Source organism: Trichomycterus rosablanca, chromosome 23 (assembly GCF_030014385.1).
Source record: "Trichomycterus rosablanca isolate fTriRos1 chromosome 23, fTriRos1.hap1, whole genome shotgun sequence".
NCBI classification, from domain to species: domain Eukaryota; kingdom Metazoa; phylum Chordata; class Actinopteri; order Siluriformes; family Trichomycteridae; genus Trichomycterus; species Trichomycterus rosablanca.
The window spans coordinates 3,180,856-3,207,235 of NC_086010.1; the positions used below are offsets into that span (position 1 = coordinate 3,180,856).

Here is a 26,380-nt window from a genome sequence, read left to right on the forward strand (position 1 = left end):
TCTAGAAACCTTTAGAAGTAGGACACGACACAAACAAGGAACGTATTTGGTGAAGTGCAGAGGTTCTGCATGTAATTACAAAGCAACGACATGTAGAACGAGTCTCAGGTGAGTCGCATCGAACCTCAAAGCAACGAGGCTAGCGAGTTTTTTAGATGTACCTGTCACAAACATTAAAACAAGCTGATATTGGGATTGATATTAAGGAATTTAAAAAAAGAATATATATCTAGACACTAAGTGAAACAGCATTCTGTTATTTATAGTAAACATGGGCAGGCATCTATGGCTATGTCTGATGGTGACCGAAGCCCTGAGATTTCTGCCTTGTGTCCAGTGCTTCCCAGGATAAACCACAAACACCCTGACCAGTACAACAGCTAAAATAAAATGAAAAGAAATTATGTGTTTAGGAACTGTCTAAGCAATTGAGGGTTTGGGTTATAGGTAGCCTAGTGGGTAAAGCTTTGGGCTATCAATCAAAAGGTTGAGAGTTCGAATCCTGGCTCTGCCATACGGCCACGGCCGGGCCCTTGTCTGCTCCAGGGCACTGTACAATGGCTGACCCTGCGCCCTGACCCCAATACACGTGTATATGTATATATGACAAATAAAGGCATTCTATTCTATTCTTCTATTGCTCAAGCTGTAGCCTAGTGGTTAAGGTGCTGGACTAGTAATCAGAAGGTCGCTGGTTCAAGCCTCACAGCTGCCAGGTTGCTGCTGTTGGGCCCTTTAGCAAGGCCCTTAACTCTCAATTGCTCAGACTGTATACTGTAACTGTAATGTAAGTCGCTTTGGATAAAGGCATCTGTTAAAATGATTACTAGTCCAGTACACCTTAACCACTAGTCTACAACTGCCCTTAGAACAAGACCCAGTTGGGTATAACCCAGGCAGATCTCAATCAGGATATCGAAGCCTGTTGAGTTGCTTATACTTTCCTTTCACTCATGGTCTCAATCAGCATCGCACTGATTGGAAAGACCTCAACGGTCTATAAGCCATCGATGGGGTCCTAAAAGTGGACGTTTCCAATTATCCCTGACGTACAATAGCTGCAACAATAACCCCCGTTTGAAAAGGGCACTGTGATGTCTTCAATTGAGTAAGTTGATCTTTAAATAGGTTTTTGTCCTGATAGCGGAATGGAGGCGGTTATTGTCCCTCTACATTTCTCTCTACCTCTGTCTCTCCTGAGTCTGTCCATTTTCCACCGCCCCCCACCGCACCAGCCCTTTCCAGGGACCGGCTAATGAAATCCGAAGAGCCTTAGCGAGCAGACACAAACAGTATTAGAGAGGAGCCGGTGGAACCGGGATGAGAGAGCAGGAAACATTGCTTGACCCAGAATAAAACCAGACTCCCCGGTGCACGGGCTGTGTACGGCCCCCCCGCCGAGCTTATTAACTGTACACTTCGCAGCGATGGATCTCGGTCAGGGCCGAGAACAGCGACGGCAGGAACGAACCCCCGTGTGTTTTCTCTACTTCGCATTGAGCGCGGGCCAATATCCTTGATTCATAAGGGCTTGCTCTTAATTAGAGCAGTGCGTCATTAGTTAAAGAGCCATTTCAATTTAAAGGAGCGCAAATGGTACCCTGAGGTGTCTTTACTCTCCGTGTGGTTCTTCATTACCACGCACTTTCTCTCTTTATCTCTCTTGATCTGCCCTACACTTTTCCCTTTGTGTGTTTGCAGAACGGAGCCGAAACACCACTTAACTCCCCCGGTTCTCTCGGTTTACCACTTGACCCAGTTCTCTTATATTTCTTCTGTTTTTTTTTCTTTAGATCAACTACCCAAGTTCATCGACAGCGTATTTATCTTCCAGGAGGGAGAACCTAACACAAACACGCCCTACGATGCCATCGTGGTGGAACAGTGGACCGTCATTAACGTAAGTGAGCTCGCTTCACTACACTATATTAATCTAATGTGGTAAAAATGATCAGATCCAATTTTATTTGTATTTGGTTATAAACGGTGAGGGTGGAGGAGGAGTAATCGGTCATGATGCTTAAAGTCAGGATTTAGCTCCATCTGATTTCCACCTGGGCGGTACGGTGGCTAAGTGGGTAGCGCTGTCGCCTCACAGCAAGAAGGACCTGATGATGATGTGAAAGCAGTGCTGCATCAGTGGCTACGCGCTTAACCAAAAGCGTTTTTTGCTGATGGCATTAAAGAGTTGGTACGACGCTGAGAAAATGCATCGGAAGGTGACAATGTAAAAAAGTGATGTTATTTGTTTTTGAAATTCTTAATAATAATAATAGGTTGCACTTATATAGCGCCTTTAACCAAGCTCAAGGATGATTTACACAGAAATAAATAAAGTTAAAAATAAATAGAGTAAATACAGATAAAAAAAAGTGCGGAAACTTTTTGAAGAACCCTCATACATGCTAAAACATGTTTTAAACACGTGGGAGTCCCGACGTCTGGCTAAACACAAAATAAACAGTAATAACAACTCTCAGATTTTTTTTAGACAAGGTTAGACCAGATTTTTTTCATTATTGTGCCGAGGCAGCTGTAATCGTAGCCACATCCTGTGAGGGTACCAGTTTCCCCGAGCAGCACCTTCTTGCTCACTACATCAATCTTTCACTTTGTTTTTCTATCACATTTTCTCCATTTCCTGTGCGGCACGTTGTGTTCCGACCTGCCTGCACAGTGAGAACACGACGCCGCTGATTATTCACTCCCGCATTCATATCTGTGCTTATTGTACATCATAGAATATCAGAGCTTCAGACCAAGTTCACACCGACATGAAACGTTCCCGGATCATTAGCCTAACACGCTGCTGTGATTGGAAGCTGCTTCGTTGCTTCGTGAGACTAAAAAGGTGTAAAAACGACTCCAGATCTGAGTCGAGTCGAGCTGAATTAAAGCAGCACACGCAGAACCACCTAAATTTCCTGTTTTGACGTCTTTTTTCCATTCGGCTGTCAGTCTATTTCCTGACAAAGTCACGTAGGCTAATTTTCATCGTGCACAAAGAACCTGTCACGAGACCGCATCGCATGGCACAGGGTACGTTAGCGCCACGCCGTACCGTGCCTCGCCGCGTACAATGCAATTTAAATCGAGTGCGCTTTCTATTCCCCGCTCCCCGAAGAAAATCAATAGACAAGGCAACCTTGGACGTATAATGCAATGAAGACCCGGCCTTATCAGTGTCCAGCCAGCTTTTTTTTCCCCGCTGGCAATTCCCACGGGGCCTAATCCTTAAAGATTTACTCCTCAGCAACATTTTATTATTAGCCCCGAGCCAGTGAGGAGGGAACTATTATTAGCCTCCTAATGCTCAGCCTAAAAGCAGCATTGTAAAACACAGATAGTCAATTCAAAAGCATCTTTTGTACAGATGGGATTCGACAGAATAAATAAATAATTTGAATCATTAAAAGCAGACTGGCCCTCTATTATCATATATATTACATTAGCTCACGGATGTTATGGGTACAAACAGGAGCATGTTTTTTTTACGTAATTACATTTGAATTTTTATGCATCTGATAAAATGCATCATTTGTGCTGTGTCCCAAATAATATAGTTCAACAAGTACACTAAACAGGGACCTAGACAGTGTCAGACAAATCGTCATTTATTTTTTTATATTTCGTTTTTATGCTCCCCCTCTTTCTCCCTTTTTTAGCGCGTCCAATCGCCCGATTGCGTCACGCTTCCTCTCCACCAATGCCGATCCCCACTCGAGGAGAGCGAAGCTAACCCACGCCCCCTCCTTCACGTGGGCAACAGCCGTATGCATTTTGTCACCTACACTTTGACGAGTGCAGTGCGGATCAGCACTGTGTACGGAGAGACACACCCTGACAGCACTCTTTCCACCATCAATCAGCCAGCAGAGGTCATAATTGCATTAGTTATGAGAAAGACCCTATCCAGCTTAATTTTCCACCCCTATTTGAACAACAGGCCAATTGCTGTTCATGTGGCCGCTCAGCCCAGTCGGCAGGCAGAGCTGAGACTCGATACGATGCATTCGAGATCCCAGCTCTGGTGTACCAGCGTGTGTTTTTACCACTGCGCCACCTGTGCGGCTGCATTGCTCATTTTTCCATTATGTTAGCAACTATGGCTCTTTAAAAAAATAAGAAAGTCTATTTACAGTTCATTGTACATAAATAACCATGAATTCGCTGCCCTAAGAAGTGTCAGGCCAGTGTTTCGTTTCTACATGAGTATTCTTTTAACATTTGCAGTGTCTAAATCTTAAATAAGCTATAGTTCTGACCACCTTTCTATAGGATCACATGTAAAGAAGTTGCTGGTGGTTCAGGGAAAGCGAGCGCGTGGTGTGAACAAATTAAAGCAGACCAGCTGGTAATTACACTCTAAAAACAGCATCATCCAGACTTCAGTAACACCTACTGCAAAAGTTCTACTGCAAAATGTCAGTCTGACACCGGCAGATCTTTCCAGCACTTTCACCAACACCAGTCACTCTCAGTCTTTCACAGAAAAGTACATTTGCTCTTCAGATTCATTACAAATAACCGAACTATATATGTTTAACAATCCTGCATTTAGACTGAACATTAGGATTGTAATAAATCTTTAAGGAGGAACCCCAAAATGTTAACTGGTGCCTCCAAGACTCCTAGATCTACAATCGGCCACCTTCAAGGACATCTCGCTTTTGTAAATGTGCACAGTGGTCTAGTATTTTAGCCCACCACTGAGGCTCAACAGACACATCTGAAGGGGATTCGACCCCTTGCTGCTGCAACAGCGACTCATATTGTCTGGTTAAGGCACTGACACAAGTGCAAGAAATTACACAAAGTAGTCCATGGTCCTCTATACATGCTGTAGATTCATACACGTATGAATCTACTGCTGGCCACTGACGAAACGTTTACTAGCCTGCAGCCCTGCTTGGCCAGCAATGCTGTTATGTGGAAGGCAGAGGTCGCTAGAGTGCACAGGAAAAGTGAGAAAGAGGGATAAAATGAACCCCGCATTACGTCGCATAGAGGAATATCAGTTTTTTGCTTCTACCCCCGACCTCTGGAGCAATTCGCAAGCAGTGCCAGGACCAAATGATCATGAATGTAGGTGCTTTAAGATTCATTAACACTTGATGTCACACTTTATTTTAATATAAATCTAGTTTGCTTATTCTGGTTAATAACCTGCTGTCTGGAATAGGATGCATTGTGGAGTAGCCAAGGCCGGTCCCTGAAAAGTGTCCTCCAATAAGTTTACATCCATTACATTTGATTTGATTGGAGTAAAATTTACAGTTTAGCTGAGCAGCTGAGGGTTAAAACCCGTCGAAAACTCGACTGTGGCAGCTTGGCAGACCTTGGATTTAAACTCACAACCTTTCACAGGTAGTCCAGAGTCTTAACCTGTAACGTGGTAGCTGCTGAAGTAGCCGTGTCCCTCTGCGTTGCCATTTTGGCCGACAAAGGGGGCACGGAGGTGTAAATTGTTCATGTGTCTGGTTCTCTAAATTGATAAACACTTGCACCTCGTAAGCGTTAATTTGCTCCAGGTGGGAGGTTTTCTATTCATCACGGCTTCTCCCCCTCAAACTTGCCAGCTCCTCTGTTGGCAAACCTGCTGAAGCTGTGATACCAGGCTGCTTGGTCCAGTCCCGCTTGATGTCAAGGCATTTTTGGCCTCACAAATGGCCTGTGCTTAACAAGACCTGGGTGTAAATTAGCATAAATATATAGTTCAGGCCATTGGCCTAATCAAGCTATGGGCTCCAGTACAGCCATTATAAAGTACAGATTGTAAGGGTGATATTGGTCACCAGAAATCAGAGTAGGATGCCAACGAGTCGCCGAGGCACCAATGCAGCACGCGATGAAGCGTGCGCTATAAAAAAATCTCAGATTCATACAGTGAAGGAATGAAAGAAAGTCTGAAGGTCGACTCAGACGTCAGACCTGTGTGATATCAGAAAAAGCTGAAAGATCATTAAAACGTGTCCTTTGGCAACAGTGTTCCATCCAGCTCATGCGGAGGTGAGAAAAACAGGCGGTCACATGTTCAGAGGACAAATCACGCTCACGCTGTGTGAATCCATGTGCAGCTGAACTTATAGAAGGAAAGTCACTGATAATTCAGGCAAATGATCTCTGACTTTAATCAGATCTGTCCTTTAGTTTCTCAGTGGAATCGTTATCCAATGAATAAAAGTGTGTGTGTGTGTACATGTGGATATATGCATTGTATAAGGACTGTGTGTGAGTGTGTGTATGTGTTTTTCTGGATCTGTGCGTTGCATGAAGTTGAGTTTGTGTACGTGTGTGTTTAGATCTGGATCTGTGCGTGTGTGTGTGTGTGTGTTTCTGGGTCTGTGCATAGCCTGAAGTGGAGTGTGTGTGTTTAGATCTGGATCTGTGCATTGCATAAAGGTGTGTATGCAGATTTGGGTATGTACATTGTATAAGGTCTGTGTGTGTGTGTGTGTGTGTGTGGGTTTGTGCATAGTATGATGTGGGGTGTGTGTGTGTTTAGATCTGGGTCTGTGCAAAGCATGAGTGTGTATGTACGTAGATTACTGCATTGTATTTTTTATTGTATAGTCTGTGTGTGTGTGTGTGTGTGTGTGTGTTTGTGTGTTTAGATCTGGATCTGTGTATAGCATTAATGTGTGTGTGTGTGTGTGTGTGTAGATTTAGGTTTGTGCATTGTATAAGGTGTGCGTGTGTTTCTGGGTCTGTGCATAGCATGAAGTGGAGTGTGTGTGTAGATCTGGGTCTGTGCATATCATGAAGGTGTGTATGCAGATTTGTGTTTGTGCATTGTATAAGGTGTGTGTGTGTGTGTGTGTGTGGGTGTGTTTCTGGATCTGTGCATAACATGAAGTGGGTGTGTGTGTGTTTAGATCTGGATCTATGCGTAGCATGAGTGCGTGTATGTAGATGTGGGTATGTGCATAGCATGAAGTGGAGTGCGTGTGTTTAGATCTGGGTCTGTGCGTAGCATAAGTGTGTATAAGATATAAGATGTGTGTGTATGTGTCTGCCTGAGTGTGTATGTGTGCACTTCTGGGTCTGTGCATAGCATAAAGTGGGGTGTGTATGTGTTTAGATCTGGGTCTGTGCGTAGCAGGAGTGTGTGTGCAGATTTGGGTATGTGTATTGTATAATGTCTGTGTGTGTGTGTGTAAAAAAGCCGGATTGACACGCAACATGACTTTCTTTGAGTACAGGTGCAGTTAAACCACAGTAACTTGTTGACTGCGCTGTTATCGAGATGAGTGAACATGTGACCTCGACAAAACCACAAACGGCTCAAAAACAGCTCGCTTTAAGCCGAGAGAGAAAATAGATTCATTTCAATCTCTCGTAAATCACTTCCTTTACATGAACGGCCTCCGTGATCGTCACTGATTTAATAAAAAGGCACTTCGGGATTTCAGATCCACTAAAACGGTAGACGAGCTGGAAGTGGAGGAGTTTTATTAGCCACGGCAGTTTTAATGTTTCATCATGGAGCGAGATGTGCCGGGACTGAAAATGAGAGAAACTTTATGTCTTTTTAACAGGTTCACATTTTATATGCACATATTATAAGTACAAAACTTGCTGAATATAAAACTGAATTCTGTATCGCTTTAAAAAAAAAAGTCATTTTAGATATTTTATTATAATTTACACTGATTCAAGAGTGTACAATACAATGCTTCTGAAATGGATATAAAATCCCTATTTGCATTGTCCCAGCAACAAAAATCATTAAATCAATTGTATAAAGAACATTATGTGCTTTCAGCATTGCAGCAACTGTTTAGGGAAGGCTCTTTCCTGTGCACAAAGCAAGATCTATAATACTCGATTATTAATGCACAGAGCCCTGACCTCAGCCACACTGAGCAGCTCTGGAATGAACTGGAACATCAACTGAGGCTTTCGTGACCAACATCAGTACCCAGTCATACCACAGATCAAATACTCTGTCCGAATACTTTTGGCCATAAACTGTTTATATATAGTGTTCATACAGAGAGCTTTAGAGCACACAGTTGACCATACTTCTCCTGTTCTATTCCTCAGTCAGTCAGCAGAACCCATACGGCCTTCTGTCCCTCAGACACGGCCAACTGTGTCTGTTAAGCGCCGGCCAGGTCAGTGGCACCTGTTGCACCACGCGAGTGCCAGGACAGTGGGTAGCACTGTCACCTCACAGCAAGAAGGTCCTGGGTTCGATTCCCAGGTGGAGCGGTCCGGGAGCTTTCTGTGTCGATTTTGCATGTTCTCCCCGTGTCTGTGTGGGTTTCCTCCTAAAGTACAAAGACGTGCAAGTGAGGTGAATTGGAGATGCAAAATCGTCCATGACTGTGTTTGACATTAAACTTAAAATGAGTAACTACCTGTCCTGTCATGAATGTAACCAAAGTGTGTAAAACATGACGTTAAAATCCTAATAAATACAAAATAAATAAAATGACCTCATTAGCGTTGTGTTATAGAAGCGGTGTAGCAAGAATAGTTTGACGTGCCCAAAAATAGCTTCTGTAATGCATCCCTTGCTTATTCGGAATCTAGTCATGATTCCGACACTAAAGAGTCATCTAATTATGATTCAGAATCTGATTCACTTATTCTGCTTTGACTCTCATTTGATTCCTATGTTGATTTTGAGTCTTACTCTGTAGTTCTGACTGTAATTATGATGTGAGGCTATAATATGAATCTAACTCATATAATGCTTTTAAGTTTAGACCTTAATCTGATTCAGACTCTCAGAAATGTATCTCTACTTCTGATTCTAATTCTAATTAAAATTCTGATGCTGATTCCGAGATTCTAAGCGTGACTCTGTGGCTTCTGACCGATCCTCATTATACTTTTGATCCCACATGCGTAGTAATTCTGACTGGGAATCTGTGTTTTGTGCAGGGTATACAGGTGAAGACCGACTACATCCCTCTGCTACAGTCTCTGGCTTCCTTCGGCTGGAGGCTCACCTGTGTTCTGCCCACACCGATCGTCAAGACCGGCAGGTAATGCCAGCTCATTTTGGCATGTATTTATAGAGCGCTTTTACAATCTCAAGGTTGCTTTACAGGATAGGAAGGACAGAAATACTGTTTGTCACACAGAGATTGAGGTAGAAAGTTCCAGCACTGAAAGATCTGCCACCCACTGAGGCGTAGAGAGGAACCTGCCACCAGAGGACCTTAGGGAGTGAGAGGGGATTTGAAGGGCCCTCCAGGATAAACCGGGGACAAACCATGGAGAGCTTTAAAAGTAAAGAGTAGAATCCTTTACGTGACATACATGTATCATGTATGTCATCATAACGTATATGTATACACCGATCAGCCATAACATTAAAACCACCTCCTTGTTTCTACACTCATTGTCTATTTTATCAGCTACACTTACCATATAGAAGCACTTTGTAGTTCTACAATTACTGACTGTAGTCCATCTGTTTCTCTGCATGCTTTGTTATCCCCTTTTATGCTGTTCTTCAATGGTCAGGACCCCCACAGGACCCCCACAGAGCAGGTATTATTTAGGTGGTGGATCATTCTCAGCACTGCAGTGACACTGACATGGTGGTGGTGTGTTAGTGTGTGTTGTGCTGGTATGAGTGGATCAGACACAGCAGCACTGATGGAGTTTTTAAACACCTCACCGTCACTGCTGGACTGAGAATAGTCCACCAACCAAAAATATCCAGCCAACAGCGCCCCGTGGGCAGCGTCCTGTGACCACTGATGAAGGTCTAGAAGATGACCGACTCAAACAGCAGCAATAGATGAGCGATCGTCTCTGACTTTACATCTACAAGGTGGACCAACTAGGTTGGAGTGTCTAATAGAGTGGACAGTGAGTGGACACAGTATTTAAAACTCCAGCAGCGCTGCTGTGTCTGATCCACTCATACCAGCACAACAAACACTAACACACCACCACCATGTCAGTGTCACTGCAGTGTGAGAATGATCCACCACCTAAATAATACCTGCTCTGTGGTGGTCCTGAGCATTGAAGAACAGCAATAAAGGGGGCTAACAAAGCATGCAGAGTAACAGATGGACTACAGTCAGTAATTGTACAACTACAAAGTGCTTCTATATGGTAAATGGAGCTGATAAAATCAGTGAAATCTGTGATTTTTATAAACCATGAATTTAAGCACATTTTCCCCTGAATTTAGTTGGGCTTCATATATATAAAAAGAAGCAGTCTGCACTCTTTAATTAACTCTCAAAAAAACACCCCACATGACTGTCAGAGAAAGATCCCTGATTAACAAAACAACCTCAACATGTAATTCTACACAGAACTCTTTTCGTTCGGGAGGCTGAGAATAAAATAGGTGCAAATGAAGCACTGTGTAAATTTAAAAGAGCCCCTAATTTTCACTCGGTGCTAAAATACGTCAGATCGTACGTGTGTGTGTGTGTGTGTAATTTTCTTCTTTGAAGCATGACAATGGAAATTTCATTGCAGTAGTGTTTACTGAGTGTGTGGGAGTTTTAAGAACAAAGGTTCAAATGATGCTGCTGCACAGGAAACAGAAGCCATCCAGCTTATCATTTCAAAATAAAAAGTCACGGCTGGATTTTTGGCCTCTTCACAAATATTACATCGATTCTATCTGAGAAAGTGCAAGGTGAGGCTGGATCGATCATTGATTCAGCTGCACCACTATAAAGAAAGGTCACCTTCAGGAAAATACAGACAGACATAAACCTAAGTGGATTTTCGGACTCAAATGGCAGAGAAAATGATCTGACCAAGTTTAATAGTGCAGATATGTTTATTCTATAGATATGTGTAAAAAAAAAGCCAGAAGGTCAGATTCCTCACCTTATTCTCAACAAGAGAGCATGTGTTTGCCTGGCATACACCAATAAACAGTACAGAACTGAATGCCTGACCCTGCAAATGAACCAAAAGTTATTCTGAGTAATCACTTAATCAACATAGATTTTTAAGATGACAATTCAGTATTCAAAAAACACAAGGGGTCATTAAATGGTTTGATAAGTATTAAATTAATATCAATTCTTTCTGAACACCCTGGTTCGAATCTTGGCTCTGCACCTCCGCCGTCCAATCGCTAGGCTGTTGCTAGTGGCCTCCCGCAGGACATCAGCCAATTGTGTCCATGCAAATGCCAGACAGGCCCATAGAATGGCTAAGATTCGAGCCCTGGACCCCCAGACCTCAGTAGTAGTGGGCTAGAGTACTTTTAGTGCTGTGCCACCTCAGCGCTGACGCTGTAAATATATATATATATATATATATACTATATATATATATATATACAGTATATATATATATATATATACAGTATATATATATATATATATATATATATATATATATATATATATATATACAGTATATATATATATATATATATATATATATATATATATATATATATATATATATATATATATATATATAGTATATATACAGTGTATCACAAAAGTGAGTACACCCCTCACATTTCTGCAAATATTTTATTATATCTTTTCATGGGACAACACTATAGACATGAAACTTGGATATACCTTAGAGTAGTCAGTGTACAACTTGTATAGCAGTGTAGATTGACTGTCTTCTGAAAATAACTCAACACACAACCATTAATGTCTAAATAGCTGCAACATAAGTGAGTACACCCCACAGTGAACATGTCCAAATTGTGCCCAAAGTGTCAATATTTTGTGTGACCACCATTATTATCCAGCACTGCCTTAACCCTCCTGGGCATGGAATTCACCAGAGCTGCACAGGTTGCTACTGGAATCCTCTTCCACTCCTCCATGATGACATCACGGAGCTGGTGGATGTTAGACACCTTGAACTCCTCCACCTTCCACTTGAGGATGAGCCACAGGTGCTCAATTGGGTTTAGTCCATCACCTTTACCTTCAGCTTCCTCAGCAAGGCAGTTGTCATCTTGGAGGTTGTGTTTGGGGTCGTTATCCTGTTGGAAAACTGCCATGAGGCCCAGTTTTCGAAGGGAGGGGATCATGTTCTGTTTCAGAATGTCACAGTACATGTTGGAATTCATGTTTCCCTCAATGAACTGCAGCTCCCCAGTGCCAGCAACACTCATGCAGCCCAAGACCATGATGCTACCACCACCATGCTTGACTGTAGGCAAGATACAGTTGTCTTGGTACTTCTCACCAGGGCGCCGCCACACATGCTGGACACCATCTGAGCCAAACAAGTTTATCTTGGTCTCGTCAGACCACAGGGCATTCCAGTAATCCATGTTCTTGGACTGCTTGTTTTCAGCAAACTGTTTGCTGGCTTTCTTGTGCGTCAGCTTCCTTCTGGGATGACGACCATGCAGACCGAGTTGATGCAGTGTGCGGCGTTTGGTCTGAGCACTGACAGGCTGACCTCCCACGTCTTCAACCTCTGCAGCAATGCTGGCAGCACTCATGTGTCTATTTTTTAAAGCCAACCTCTGGATATGACGCCGAACACGTGGACTCAACTTCTTTGGTCGACCCTGGCGAAGCCTGTTCCGAGTGGAACCTGTCCTGGAAAACCGCTGTATGACCTTGGCCACCATGCTGTAGCTCAGTTTCAGGGTGTTAGCAATCTTCTTATAGCCCAGGCCATCTTTGTGGAGAGCAACAATTCTATTTCTCACATCCTCAGAGAGTTCTTTGCCATGAGGTGCCATGTTGAATATCCAGTGGCCAGTATGAGAGAATTGTACCCAAAACACCAAATTTAACAGCCCTGCTCCCCATTTACACCTGGGACCTTGACACATGACACCAGGGAGGGACAACGACACATTTGGGCACAATTTGGACATGTTCACTGTGGGGTGTACTCACTTATGTTGCCAGCTATTTAGACATTAATGGCTGTGTGTTGAGTTATTTTCAGAAGACAGTAAATCTACACTGCTATACAAGTTGTACACTGACTACTCTAAGTTATATCCAAGTTTCATGTCTATAGTGTTGTCCCATGAAAAGATATAATGAAATATTTGCAGAAATGTGAGGGGTGTACTCACTTTTGTGATACACTGTGTATCACAAAAATGAGTACACCCCTCACATTTCTGCAAATATTTCATTATATCTCTGAGGATGTGAGAAATAGAATTGTTGCTCTCCACAAAGATGGCCTGGGCTATAAGAAGATTGCTAACACCCTGAAACTGAGCTACAGCATGGTGGCCAAGGTCATACAGCGGTTTTCCAGGATAGGTTCCACTCGGAACAGGCTTCGCCAGGGTCGACCAAAGAAGTTGAGTCCACGTGTTCGGCGTCATATCCAGAGGTTGACTTTAAAAAATAGACACATGAGTGCTGCCAGCATTGCTGCAGAGGTTGAAGACGTGGGAGGTCAGCCTGTCAGTGCTCAGACCATACGCCGCACACTGCATCAACTCGGTCTGCATGGTCGTCATCCCAGAAGGAAGCTGACGCACAAGAAAGCCAGCAAACAGTTTGCTGAAGACAAGCAGTCCAAGAACATGGATTACTGGAATGCCCTGTGGTCTGACGAGACCAAGATAAACTTGTTTGGCTCAGATGGTGTCCAGCATGTGTGGCGGTGCCCTGGTGAGAAGTACCAAGACAACTGTATCTTGCCTACAGTCAAGCATGGTGGTGGTAGCATCATGGTCTTGGGCTGCATGAGTGTTGCTGGCACTGGGGAGCTGCAGTTCATTGAGGGAAACATGAATTCCAACATGTACTGTGACATTCTGAAACAGAGCATGATCCCCTCCCTTCGAAAACTGGGCTTCATGGCAGTTTTCCAACAGGATAACGACCCCAAACACAACCACCAAGATGACAACTGCCTTGCTGAGGAAGCTGAAGGTAAAGGTGATGGACTAAACCCAATTGAGCACCTGTGGCGCATCCTCAAGTGGAAGGTGAAGGAGTTCAAGGTGTCTAACATCCACCAGCTCCGTGATGTCATCATGGAGGAGTGGAAGAGGATTCCAGTAGCAACCTGTGCAGCTCTGGTGAATTCCATGCCCAGGAGGGTTAAGGCAGTGCTGGATAATAATGGTGGTCACACAAAATATTGACACTTTGGGCACATTTTGGACATGTTCACTGTGGGGTGTACTCACTTATGTTGCCAGCTATTTAGACATTAATGGCTGTGTGTTGAGTTATTTTCAGAAGACAGTAAATCTACACTGCTATACAAGTTGTACACTGACTACTCTAAGTTATATCCAAGTTTTATTTCTATAGTGTTGTCCCATGAAAAGATATAATGAAATATTTGCAGAAATGTGAGGGGTGTACTCACTTTTGTGATACACTGTATATATATATAAAATTTACCCAATTGCGTTATGCTTCCTGTCCACTGGAGCTGACCCTGCCCTGATTGAGGAGGGCGTCACACGCCCCCTCCGACACGTGCACAGTAGCCGACTGCATCTTTTCACCTGCACGAGCCGAGTTCATATGCCGATCAGCTTTGTGTCTGGAGAGCCACACCCTGATCAGCTTTATTCCTCGACTCTGTGCAGAGGTCAACCAGCCAGCAGAGGTCGTAATTCACTCAGTTATGAGGAGTCCCTATTCGGCTTAATCCTACCCTCTGAACAACAGCCAATCATTGTTCATGCAGCCGGATGGCAAAGCTGAGATTCGATATGATGTATTCGAAATCCCAGCTCTGGTGTGCTAGTGTGTTTTACCGCTGCACCACCCGAGCACTGACACTTTAATTCTTCAATATTCTGACATTAGGAACATATCACAGTACTAATCCCTACTGCGTTTATGTGTTAATTGTTAGAAACATAATCCATAACGGCTAAGGTAGACCCAAAAACGTCTCCGATAGAGATTTTGGACATGTGGGTCATTAAAAGGTCCAGTGGTATTAAGTCAAGATGACTGGAGTCGTGTTATATTATTAAAGACGTTTCAGCTCTTACCCGCGGGGTTTCATCCTTTCTGATCCAGGTGGAATGAAATATTCAGGGTGTAGAAAGTAAAAAACACAATTTCAACACTTATAATAAAAAAAAAAATGAAACGGCGTGCAGCATCACTGAATTAATGAAGTACTTCAGCGGATCGCTTTTAGGCTTCAGTATTAAGCAGGACGGCAAAAATAAATACATTTTTTTATAATGTGGGTCGCAGTTTTAAAGTCTCGCATCAAATTCGAAAGGGCACGCATTAAAAATCTGACATTATTATCTATTCACACGGCATAACATCTAACATAAATGTAAATATGCTACTCTTGTTTTGCCTTTTAAACAACACAGTCCATATAAAATGACAATACAGAGCACAAAATGATCCATAATGCAGCCCACACAACACACACCGGAGGTTATACCATTACAAATCAGCTCATAAAGCTTAGCTCATTCTCACACATATCCATGATGAAAAAGCAGTCGTAGCTCATCAGCTAAGCTACTCAGCTATTGATCCGAAGGTCGCCGGTTCAAGCCCCACCACTGACACTGTTGGACGGCTGAGCAAGACCTTTAACCCTCGAGTGCTCAAATGTATTCAGTCATAATTGTAAGTTGCTTTAGATAAAAGCTGCTGCTTAATGTCGCAAATGTAAAGCAGGATTTTCGGGTCGATGTTGTAACATCTGTATTAGGGGTCGGATTTAATAACAGATCGTCTGTTGAGCTAACTGATGGCCGTACCCTTAGCCCAAAGCTTCCAGGTGTAGACATTTATGCCTTTATCCAAAGCTACCTACAGTACTGTGACAGTATACAGTCTAAGCAATTGAGGGTTAAGGGCCTTGCTCAAGGGCCCAACAGCAGCAACCTGGCAGAGGTGAGGTTTGAACCAGCAGTGTTCTGATTACTAGTCCAGTACCTTACCCACTAGTCTACAACGTCCCTACCTGATCTCAATCTGTCACACTAACCCCCGTGTTCAGCTCATCCCTGAGCACTTCCTCCTAATCCTAACGCTGTCGAGCTTTCTACCTACTGCACTCTCGTCTGATTAATTACGGCCTTCGTTGGAATTTCAACCAAACACCACGGCGAATCGCTGGCCGGTGGGGCTAATTAATCAAAGCTGTCGTAGATTTAGGAGCGACGTCGTATTGTGTAGTTGCTCTGTAATTGATCGGTTTGAATTATCTTAAGATCTGAACTTATTGGTAGGCACGGTACTGTGCTTAAGTGTGTAAATAAGGGTCTCGTCTCTGTGTCTGTTATTCCCAGTAAAGAAGACAGGACGTCTGTGCCGGTCAGTCTTAGGGCGCATTCACATGAGAAGCGGCAAAATCGCTTTTGCGCCGACTGTGCCGGTGCTGCTTAGCTTGGCTTTTCAAAGCTCCTCCAATGAGACGAACTGTTTGATATGACATAGTGAAAGCGATTCAGGCCGTACGAACAAAGCGTACCGTGACTTATTGTACTAAAACTTCGAGTAAGGAATTTGATTAGTGGAGAAACTTATGAGCAGTAATAATGAAGAGAAGTTTAGTGCTCCTGTCTCCTTCTTTTACTACATTAAACCCCATTAAGCTTTATTTTTAACGCCTAGAGAAGCTGATTCTGATTCTCACCGCTTCTCAAAAGCTTGAGCTGTAACACAAGTTTAAAAGTGAAACAGGGAGGCAAACACATCTAAACACAGATACACGTGGAGCTTTCAGACTGGATCTGACGCTTATTCCACACTAATGCAGCTTCGTCTCATATTCATGAGCCAAGCGCTAAACAAAGTGCCGATTACTTCTCATGTAAATGCGCTTTAACTAAAGGTGGCTCATCTTTGTGCCTGTCAGTCCAAGCTCAGTTTCAGAAACGGAGGCTCGTTTTAATGCCGGTTAACCGCAGTAAAGAAAGCTTTCTAACTCAAAAGACTTGTCTTCTACGCCTGAGTGGAGAAGACATGGCTCTGATGATTCCGTCAGTCTCAGTAGAATGACACGACCGATGTGCCTAACAGTCCCAAAGCTCACGTCCGTGACAGTCCAGGTAAAAACGGCCATGCATGGATGTGCCCCGTCAGTCTCGGGGAAGAGGACATACCCTGTTCTTCCTGTCAATTCCAACAACGTAGGCTCAGTCTTTGTGCAGACCACTAAAAATTGGCCTTTCTGACTGATATTCCAATAGAATACACATGGTCCTAGTATCTAAAAGTGCATTGTTAATCCTGTGGATCCCATGGAAAGTAGGGCTACACCAAGCTTACATTTTCAACATTTAGCAGCGACTTACAATTATGACTAATCAGAATCAGAATACTTTATTGATCCCCGAGGGGAAATTTCAGATGTTACAGTTGCTCAGATTGTATATATGTATTAAGAATATATTAAAAAGTAAAGTAAAGTAAAAACGCTCTTAAAATAAAGTGGCAAAACGCTCTTAAAATACACTTAAAACGCTCTTAAAATAAAGTGGCAGATGCAGTGGTGACATATATTGCACTATTTATGATACAACTATCATATTGCACGTATTGTAAGGTCTATTACTTAAGTGAGGAGTTGTAAAGTTTAATGGCCACAGGTAGGAATGACCTCCTGTGGCGCTCCGTGGTGCTTTTGGGTGGAATGAGTCTTTGACTGAACGTGCTTCTGTGTCTTTCCAGTGTGTTGTACAGCGGGTGAGAGGTATTGTCCATAATGGACTTCAGCTTAGACAGCATCCTCCTCTCTGACACTGTCGTCAGCGAGTCCAGCTCCACACGCACCACATCACTGGCCTTACGGATCAGTTTGTTCAGTCTGTTGGCATCTGCCACCTTCAGCCTGCTGCCCCAGCATGCAACTGCATAAAGGAGAGCACTCGCCACCACAGACTCATAAAAGATCTTTAGCATAGTCCTGCAGATGTTGAAAGACCTTAGCCGTCTCAAAAAGTAGAGACGACTTTGGCCCTTCCTGTAGAGGGTTTCCGTGTTTTTACTCCAGTCCATTTTATTGTCTATGTACACTCCCAGGTATTTGTAGTCCTCAACAGTGTCCACACTGACCTTATTGATGACCACAACCAGCTCTTTTGTCTTTGTCACATTAAGCTGTAGATGGTTCAGCTCGCACCATGTGACAAAGTCCTTCACCGTAGCCCTGTACTCGTCCTCATCACCCTTGCTGATACATCCAACTATCGCTGAGTCATCAGAAAATTTCTGAAGGTGGCAGGTCTCAGTCCGATAGCTGAAGTCCGTGGTGTAGAGGGTGAAGAGGAAGGGAGAGAGAAGAGTTCCCTGTGGTGCTCCGGTGTTGCTGATCACTCTGTCCGACACACCATGCTGGCTGGCTTGTCCAGGTGAGTATAGACTCGGTCAAGCAGGTAGATGATGGCGTCCTCAACTCCCAGACGTGGCAGGTAGGCGAACTGGAGTGGGTCTAGAAGTGGCTGGACTATGGGTCGGAGCTGGTCCAGGACTAGCCTCTCCATGGTCTTCATGATGTGGGACGTCAGTGCTACTGGTCTGTAGTCCTTGACGTCACTAGGGCGCGGCGTCTTCGGAATAGGAACGATGCAGGACGTTTTCCACAACACAGGGACACGCTGGAGACTCAGGCTCATGTTGAAGACATACTGCAGGACTCCACACAGCTGGGAGGCGCAGGCTTTAAGGACCCTGGGGGGGGACCCCATCGGGGCCAGCAGCCTTGTTTGTGTGGAGTCTATTCAGCTGGCTCCTCACCTGGTCAGCAGTGATGTACACAGTAGGGGAGATTTGTGATGGGGGGTTGGAGGTGTGAGCTGGGCTATCACAGGAGGGGGGCAGACAATCAAGGATTGGAGGGAGGGTGAGTGGGGTGGGCTGCAGGGGACAGATAGCAGTGGAGTCGGGACGGGGGAGGGCAGGGCCTGCAGTGTCAAACCTGTTAAAGAACAGATTTAGTTCGTTGGCCCTGTCTTCACTGCCCTCTACTTCTCTGCTGTCGTTGGACCTGAAACCAGTGATGGTCCTCATTCCATGTTGTTCTGCTGGAGTTTACACTCCAGCTTTCTCTTGTAATTGTCTTTACCCTCTCTGATTGTGGTCTTTAGCTTCCCCTGGATCGTTCTCGACCTCCTCTTTGTCTCCAATTCTAAATGCCCTCTTCTTGTCGTTAAGGAGGGATTTAATGTCCTTCGTTACCCATGGTTTGTTGTTTGGGTAACACTTTACAGTCCTGGTTGGGACAATGGAGTCCACACAGAAATTTATGTAGTCTGTTATGCACTCATTGAGCCCGTCAATGTCCTCTCCGTGCGGCTCACAGAGTGCCTGCCAGTCTGTGGTCTCAAAACAGTCCTGCAGTACCTCATGAGTCCCCTCTGACCATCTCCTCACTGTCCGTGTGGTCACAGGTCGGCTCTTAACAATGGGCACATAACAGAAGCTGAGATGTACCAGGTTGTGGTCAGATCTACCCAGAGGGGGTAGGGGGGAGCAGCTGTATGCATCTTTAACATTGCAGTACAGCAGATCCAGTGTTCGCTCCTCTCTGGTGGGACAGTCCACATACTGAGTAAAGTGTGGTAGTGCCTTCGTCATAGTGACGTGGTTAAAGTCACCTGAAATGGCTATGAAGGCATTCGGGTGTTGGGTTTGGAGACGTGCTATAGATGAATGTATAGCATCACAGGCTGATGTCGGGTTTGCCGAGGGGGGAATATAAACAGCCACCATTATGACGTGCGAGAACTCCCTCGGTAAATAATATGGTCTGAGTCCTACAGCAAGCAGTTCAAAATCGGGGCAACAGATTTGTTCCTTGATGGTTATATGACCAGCGTGACACCAGCGGTTATTAATAAGGATGGCGAGACCCCCACCTTTTCTTTTCTCGCTCGCCGCGCTGCACCGGTCAGCACGAACAGTCTGAAAACCATCGATGTAAACGATGTTATCCGGGATGTCCTGGTGTAGCCATGTCTCCGTAAAGCACATTAAACTACATTCCCGGTACTCCCGTTGACTCCTGGTTAGTGCTGTAAGTTCATCCATTTTATTCACGAGTGATCTCACGTTGCCCATAACAACGGAGGGGACGCGCGGTTTATATGCTTTTTTCTCCATAATTCGCCGTCGTCTCGCTCTCGCTTTAGCTGTGCGTTGGTTCATTCCTCCTCTGCATCCCCTGTGTGTTCGTCTCCATAATTCTGCCGGGATGTTTGTTGTAATGTCCGCTATGCCGGCCGGCTTCAACGCGATCAGCTGTTCGCGGCTGTATACGAAACGGACATGTTGCTGCGCCGCGGTGAGTGAAAAAAGTATTTTCACAACGAAAAAATAAACCAAAACTCTCTCTACTAGCATGATTCGAGAGGGCACAGCTTCACAAAGTTACTAACTAAAAGTATAAAAACTTAAATTAAGTATAAATAGAGATAATAAAGAAATAGCGACTGTAAACAATGAGCAACTGTAACGGGCTGCACGCTGCTCTCGTGCATGCGCCCACCTAAAATACAAATTTAAGCAATTGAGGGTTAAGGGCCTTGCCCAGGGGACCAACAGTGACAACTTGGTGGTGGTAGGGCTTGAACCGGCAACATTTTGATCATTAGTTCAGTACCTTAACCACTGAGCTATCATTGCCCCAAATTAAAGCTAGCCTTTAAATCCACCATGTGTATAAAATATTTGCGTTATCATGGACAGTACGGGTGTGTTCAAAGTAAAAAGTGACCTACTTTTCCTTCCAGTCTACTCATTACGTTGTAATAAATGTTAATAAAGCTTTCCCGCTTTAATTTGGACACAGTTAAAACTCAATAACACATCAGGAGCAAGGAACAAAGTGGGCGTCTAAACGGGGGGTAAACGAGCTACTCGGTGTTGATCGGTAGCTCACGTGGAAGATCCGAGGCATATCTGACGCAAAGGTGAGGAGGAGGATTTGTTCAGGGTTTGACGATGTTAGAGACCCTCTAAGCGCGTTTTTTTGCACCAGTGAGGGGGGCAGAAAGTGAAAAGGGAGGGGGGTTAAAGAGAACAGACAGACAGAGTGGGAGGTAAAGGGTTATGAGGAGGTAGAATTGGAAAAGGGAGTGAGAGAGATGAAGAATGTTTAGAAAAACAACTGGGTCTCCTCTGAGCTTTACAAACCTTATTTGAAGTGGGCAGATACAGTTTTTATTTATGTGTGTGTGTGTGTGTGTGCGTGCGTGCGTGTGTGTGTGTGTGTGTGTGCACGCTCCTGGACTCTGCACAACACTTAAGATTTTAGATGAGTTTATATGACTTCTATATGAGTCAGGAAATTCGAGGCACCCCGCCGCCTGGGGTTCAATCCCAGCTCATCTTCTCTCCCATCGTCTCATAATGATGGAAGGGACGGGAGCCTGGATGTCTGCTGTGGATTTCCAAGCACGACACCCACGGAGAGACGATATTTTCCTCGTAAATGTTTACATGCCTCTGATACATTAGGGAAACTGATATGGAAAATTCAACCTGATAAACTTGATGAGAAAAAAATGAACATTTTACCACTTAGGGCGCATTCACATGAGAAGCGGCAAACCGCTTTTGCGTCGGCTGTGTCGTTGTTTCCTATGGAGTGTGGCGGTGCTGCGGTACTCAGAGTTCGCTGCCCTTTTCAAAGCTCTGCCAATGAGACGAAATGTTTGATATGAGGCGGTAAAAGTGACTCAGGCAGAACGTAAACAAGCTTAACGTGACTTATTGTAGTAAAACAGCAAGTGAGGAATTTCATTAGTGGAGGAACTTATGAGCAGTAATAATGAAGAGAAGTTTAGTGCTCCTGTCTCCTTCTTTTACTACATTAAACCACGTTAAGCATTTTAGACTCTGGGAGAAGCTGATTCTGATTCTCATGATTTCTCAGAAGCTCGAGCTGTAACACAAGTTTAAAAGTGAAACAGGGAGGAGAATCCAGATGAACACAGATACATGTGGAGCTGTAACACTGGATCTGACGCTTATTCCACACTAATGCAGATTCGTCTCATATTTGCACTTGATGTTTTACCACACCGCTCACGCCAAGTCCCGAGCACAGAGGCTCGAGGTTTTGCCACTTCTCCTGTGAATGCGCCCTTGGGAACACTTCCACTCCAGGTACGTATAGATACCAGACTTTAAAACAGGGGTGAATCAATCCAGGAGTAGCCAGTCTGCAAAACAAACTCAGCTACAGCAAAGGTGGTGAAAGAGACGATGCAAACAAGAGATTCGTGGCTGTTGGGTGTTAGAACATCAACAAATCTTGGAGCTCAGATCTTCCACTCCAGTGTCATTTGCTGAGTCTAAGAGAAAGAGCTTTGCAAAACCTGAGTCTGCACTGGGAAGAAACTCATCACACACAAGCTGTGTCCGAAATCGCATACTTAAACAGTACGTTCTAGATTCGAAGAAGTACGCACTGCTCAGCCGGTAAAGCAGTACGCTCTTTCAGTACACAAGTGTGCAGCGTCTACTACGTCTGCCATCCTACCAACGTCATGTGATGCATGACGTTACATTGCTGCAGTTATAACAATTTTTAAATCAGACAAAATTCATTCTGTTCATTCCGTTACTCAGGGTTGTACGCAATCATAACATTTGTCATTTTTGTCTTACTTACATTTGTAAACAGCCGACTCTCCGCTTTCCACCATCTATCAGCTGCAGTTGAATTATGGGATACATTAGCGGACCGCAAGTATGCATCGTTTGCATACACAAAAATGGCTGCCCATGAAGTAGGTCATCCGGGTACTTTTCGCATACTCTTTAATGTATACTACATATTCGGACATACTAACCGCTCTCGCGTACTACTGATTTCGGACGCAGCTATAGACAATCAGAGTAAGCTTCCGTTTTATTACATGCTGAGATGAGTTTATATAGCGATGTGCGCGTGAGAATGTGAGCCTATGTCTAAGTTTTAGTGGAATTTTAATGAGAGCACAAAGCAAATTACCTGACATTGGGTATAGACAAAAAAACAGCACGAGCTTTTAGTGAGAAACATCACTGATCATCTGACATTTGCAAAAAAACACGTAGACGATCGTCAGATCCTCAAGCGATAATTTTTGCGAACGAACCGTCTGACACCTAAGACAGTTAAAATGTGTGTCATGTTAAGTGTAAACCACAGGTTTTATTATAAACCTGTAGGTGTGTGTGTGTGTGTGTGTGTGTGTGTATGTGTGTGTATGTGTGTTTAGCTTCCCTAAAGCAATGCCATGCTCATCAGAACTTGCTGATCGTGAAAAAATTAAATACTTTTATCCAGAATATTAAACCCGCAGCATTTTGTTTAATGAAGGTGAAACAAGTGAATCTAACTAATCAAAATGAGATGGGACAGAGACCGTAAAAGAAAACGTTACTCAGTTATCTCATTTCTAATGACTATTCATCACAGAAGTGAGTACATCTCTCAACCTCTACTAATCCCGCTCTCTTTTTATTTATTTATCTATTTTTGCAGTGATGGAAGTGTGTCCACCAAGCAGATTGTTTTCCTTCAGAGACCAACACTGCCGCTCAAGAAGAGACAATCAAAGGTGCCAAAAACTTCTCACCAATGCTGGCTTTTCTGTAAACACACATATTGTTACACACTGCATATAACTGAACACATTATATTCTTGGCAAGTGCAAAAAATGTCTTCATACAATCTTAGGTGTGAAATTTTAACCATGACACAATCTGTGTATCACATTAAGCTCTTTTTTTATCATATATAAACACCATTATTTGGAACAGTGTTGAATCTAACCAGACGTGGCTCACAAATTGTGTACATTTTACTCAAACATTGAAGAAAAAGTGAAAAAGTCCTCGCAGTTTATTGAGTCATTTCTTCTGCCTCCCAAAACCAGTTATAAACCATCCACATTTATGCTGCTGGTTGCCAGATTCCCATTTATTCCCAGTATTGGATTACTTTATATTGCGCGACATTATCAATGTCTGGCAGGCTAAGTGGGTAGCACTGTTGCCTCACAGCACGAAGGTCCTGGGTTCGGTCCCCAGGCGGGGCGGGGCAATACAGGTCTTTTCTGTGCGTAGTTTGCATGTTCTCCCTGTGTCTGTGTGGGTTTCCTCCGGTAGCTGCGGTTTCCTCCCACAGTACAAAAACATGCAGTCAGGTTAACTGGAGACACTGAATTGCCCTATAGGTGAATGTGTGTGTGTATGTGTGTCTGCCCTGAGCTGGACTGCCGCCCATCCAGGGTGTTACTGTGTGCCTCTCGCCCATTGAAAAGCTGGGATAGGCTCCAGCACCCCCCCCCCCCCCCCCCCATGACCCTAATTGGATAAGCTGTTAAGAAAGTGAATGAGGAGAAACAACAGCTCAGCCGTGTAATTGGTAGACCACACACAACTCACCAGCACTAAGATTCTGACCACCCCGGTTCGAATCTCAGCTCTGCTACCGGCTGGGCACCATCTAGCTGGCACGATCGGGTCTAAATTGGCCATCGAGTCTGCTGGGCAAAGACCCGAATAAAAAAGAAGGTGGGGTCTTCTAACGCTATGCAAGGACCTGGTTAACAGGCCAAGGTGCCTGTGCAGAAGTGGAGGAGCCTTGTGAGCGAATCCACCCAGGCATTGGCGATACAGAAGGGGTCGAGGGACTGCACGTCGGAGGGGGCGTGGAGCAGGCAAATATACCCTCCTCGGATGCGATCGGGGCTCCCCAGCAGCGGAAGATTAATTGGCAATGCTAAAATCAGGAGAAAAATGGCAATACAGAGTACATAGTAAGGATGTAGAACACTGTTTAAAAAAATTGGGGCCTTGTTCTCTGCCCATGTTCTTTGCACTCAAGCTAGCACTGTTTACATTGGCACAAAGAAGTGCCTCACAATAGTCAAATCAATTACTAACAAAGAATCTGAAGGCCGTGACTCAAAGAATGACATTACAGAGCTTTCTACACCACCAAATAATAAATCTAAGATGATTTCTGCGTAATTTGATCCATTTCTTTTTACTTAACCCACAATAAACCCAAAAAATAATTAAAATGGGTGAGAATGAGAATGTACTTTTTGACTGACTGATCAAAATAGCACTTTAATTATCATGTATACGAGTGAGGCTGATCATTACAAAGCTGTCAGCAGTTTATCTTCCCCCATAATGTTTTATTGTGAGGATAATTGCAGTCCCTCTGAAATCTCTCTTGTTCTAGCAACATCAATTAAAGTCACCTGTTTAAAACAAAGCTTGTCCTTAAATCACCCGGAATTTTCTGTTCCAGAAACTCATCTTCCGAACTCGGGGCAAGTCGGGCAAGAACTCCGTCAAAGACGCTCTGAGGAGTAAAAAGAAGAAAGCCACAGCGGAGAAGGAGCTGGACGATCTGAAGATCCAGGATGAAGTGATCAGGGAGGCCAAAGACAACGAAGATGAGAGGAGAGCAGATGACGGGACGGGAGACGCCGAATCTGATGTCAATCAGCATCAAAGAGAAGTCATGATGGAAGAGGAAAACGAAGAACCGGAAGACGTCCAGGCTGAGACGAAACGAGAGAAGAGAGATGTACACGGGTCAGACGGCATCGAAGAAGCACACCCGGACAGCATAGAGACGGACAACGAAGTGGAAGATGATCTAAATACAGAAGCGATGGCCAAATTGGAGGAAACCAGTCATCTGCACAATGGTATAGAGGAACAGGACCAGTCAGCCCATGAGAGAACGTCGACTCTGAAAATAGGAGAGCAGGTTGCTATTGTTGTGGACATCAGCAATCAAGTCAATCAGGAATAAGAACTCCTAAAGTAAAGTAACTTTAAAAACCCATTATTAGGGTAAAAAGAAAAGCTCCTCGCCTGACCGGTTGGGATTTTATCAACATAAGCACTGGATACTAAAATATACGGACGTCCTATATAAGGGGGACAAGCACTTTTTCACACCTACCTGTGTAGAGCAGCAGATGGAATTAGTTTGCTTATTGCGAAAGGCAATCTGTCGTGTGGTGTCCTTTTGTTTACATGTTTTAATGTACACTATGTGGCAAAAAGTATGTGGACATCGGTTCTAATGGATTTAGCTATTACAGCCGTGCTTGCTTTGTCGATTTGGAGAGCTTATATCTTTTAATACGGCTACACGATTTCCAAAAATCTAATTTTCCAGTCTAGTGGAAGCCACATAAACATAAAAAAGAGCCACAAGGTGCAGAAGTGCATAGCTAAAACACTCCAGTCTCCAATCTGGTCCCACTGTGGTTTACAAGATGTAACGTAACATTTTCGGCATTTAGCAGACGCTTTTATCCAAAGCGGCTTACAGTACTGTGACAGTATGCTGTCTAAAGGCCCTTGTTTAAGGGCCCAACAGTGACAACCTGGCAGTGGTGGGGCTTGAACCATCAGTAGTGATCAGTAGTCCAGTACATTAACCACTAGGCTTCAAGTGTCCCCAAAACAAACCACGTCTCTATTTTTACATTTACATTTGTGACACTCAAGCTAGTCA

At 44.0% G+C, this 26,380-nt stretch overlaps 1 protein-coding gene across 1 annotated transcript in view; it reads left to right on the forward strand.

Moving 5' to 3' along the window:
• Positions 1-25,739, forward strand: part of LOC134300751 (raftlin) — a 59,051-nt gene extending 33,312 nt beyond the window's left edge. The window contains exons 7-10 of the mRNA XM_062985173.1: positions 1,794-1,900; positions 8,893-8,996; positions 23,371-23,446; positions 25,154-25,739. Of these exons, the coding sequence (XP_062841243.1) occupies positions 1,794-1,900; positions 8,893-8,996; positions 23,371-23,446; positions 25,154-25,666 (800 nt within the window). The 3' untranslated portion in view covers positions 25,667-25,739. The remainder of the gene's footprint in view (positions 1-1,793; positions 1,901-8,892; positions 8,997-23,370; positions 23,447-25,153) is intronic.
• The last annotated feature ends 641 nt before the right edge of the window (positions 25,740-26,380 follow it).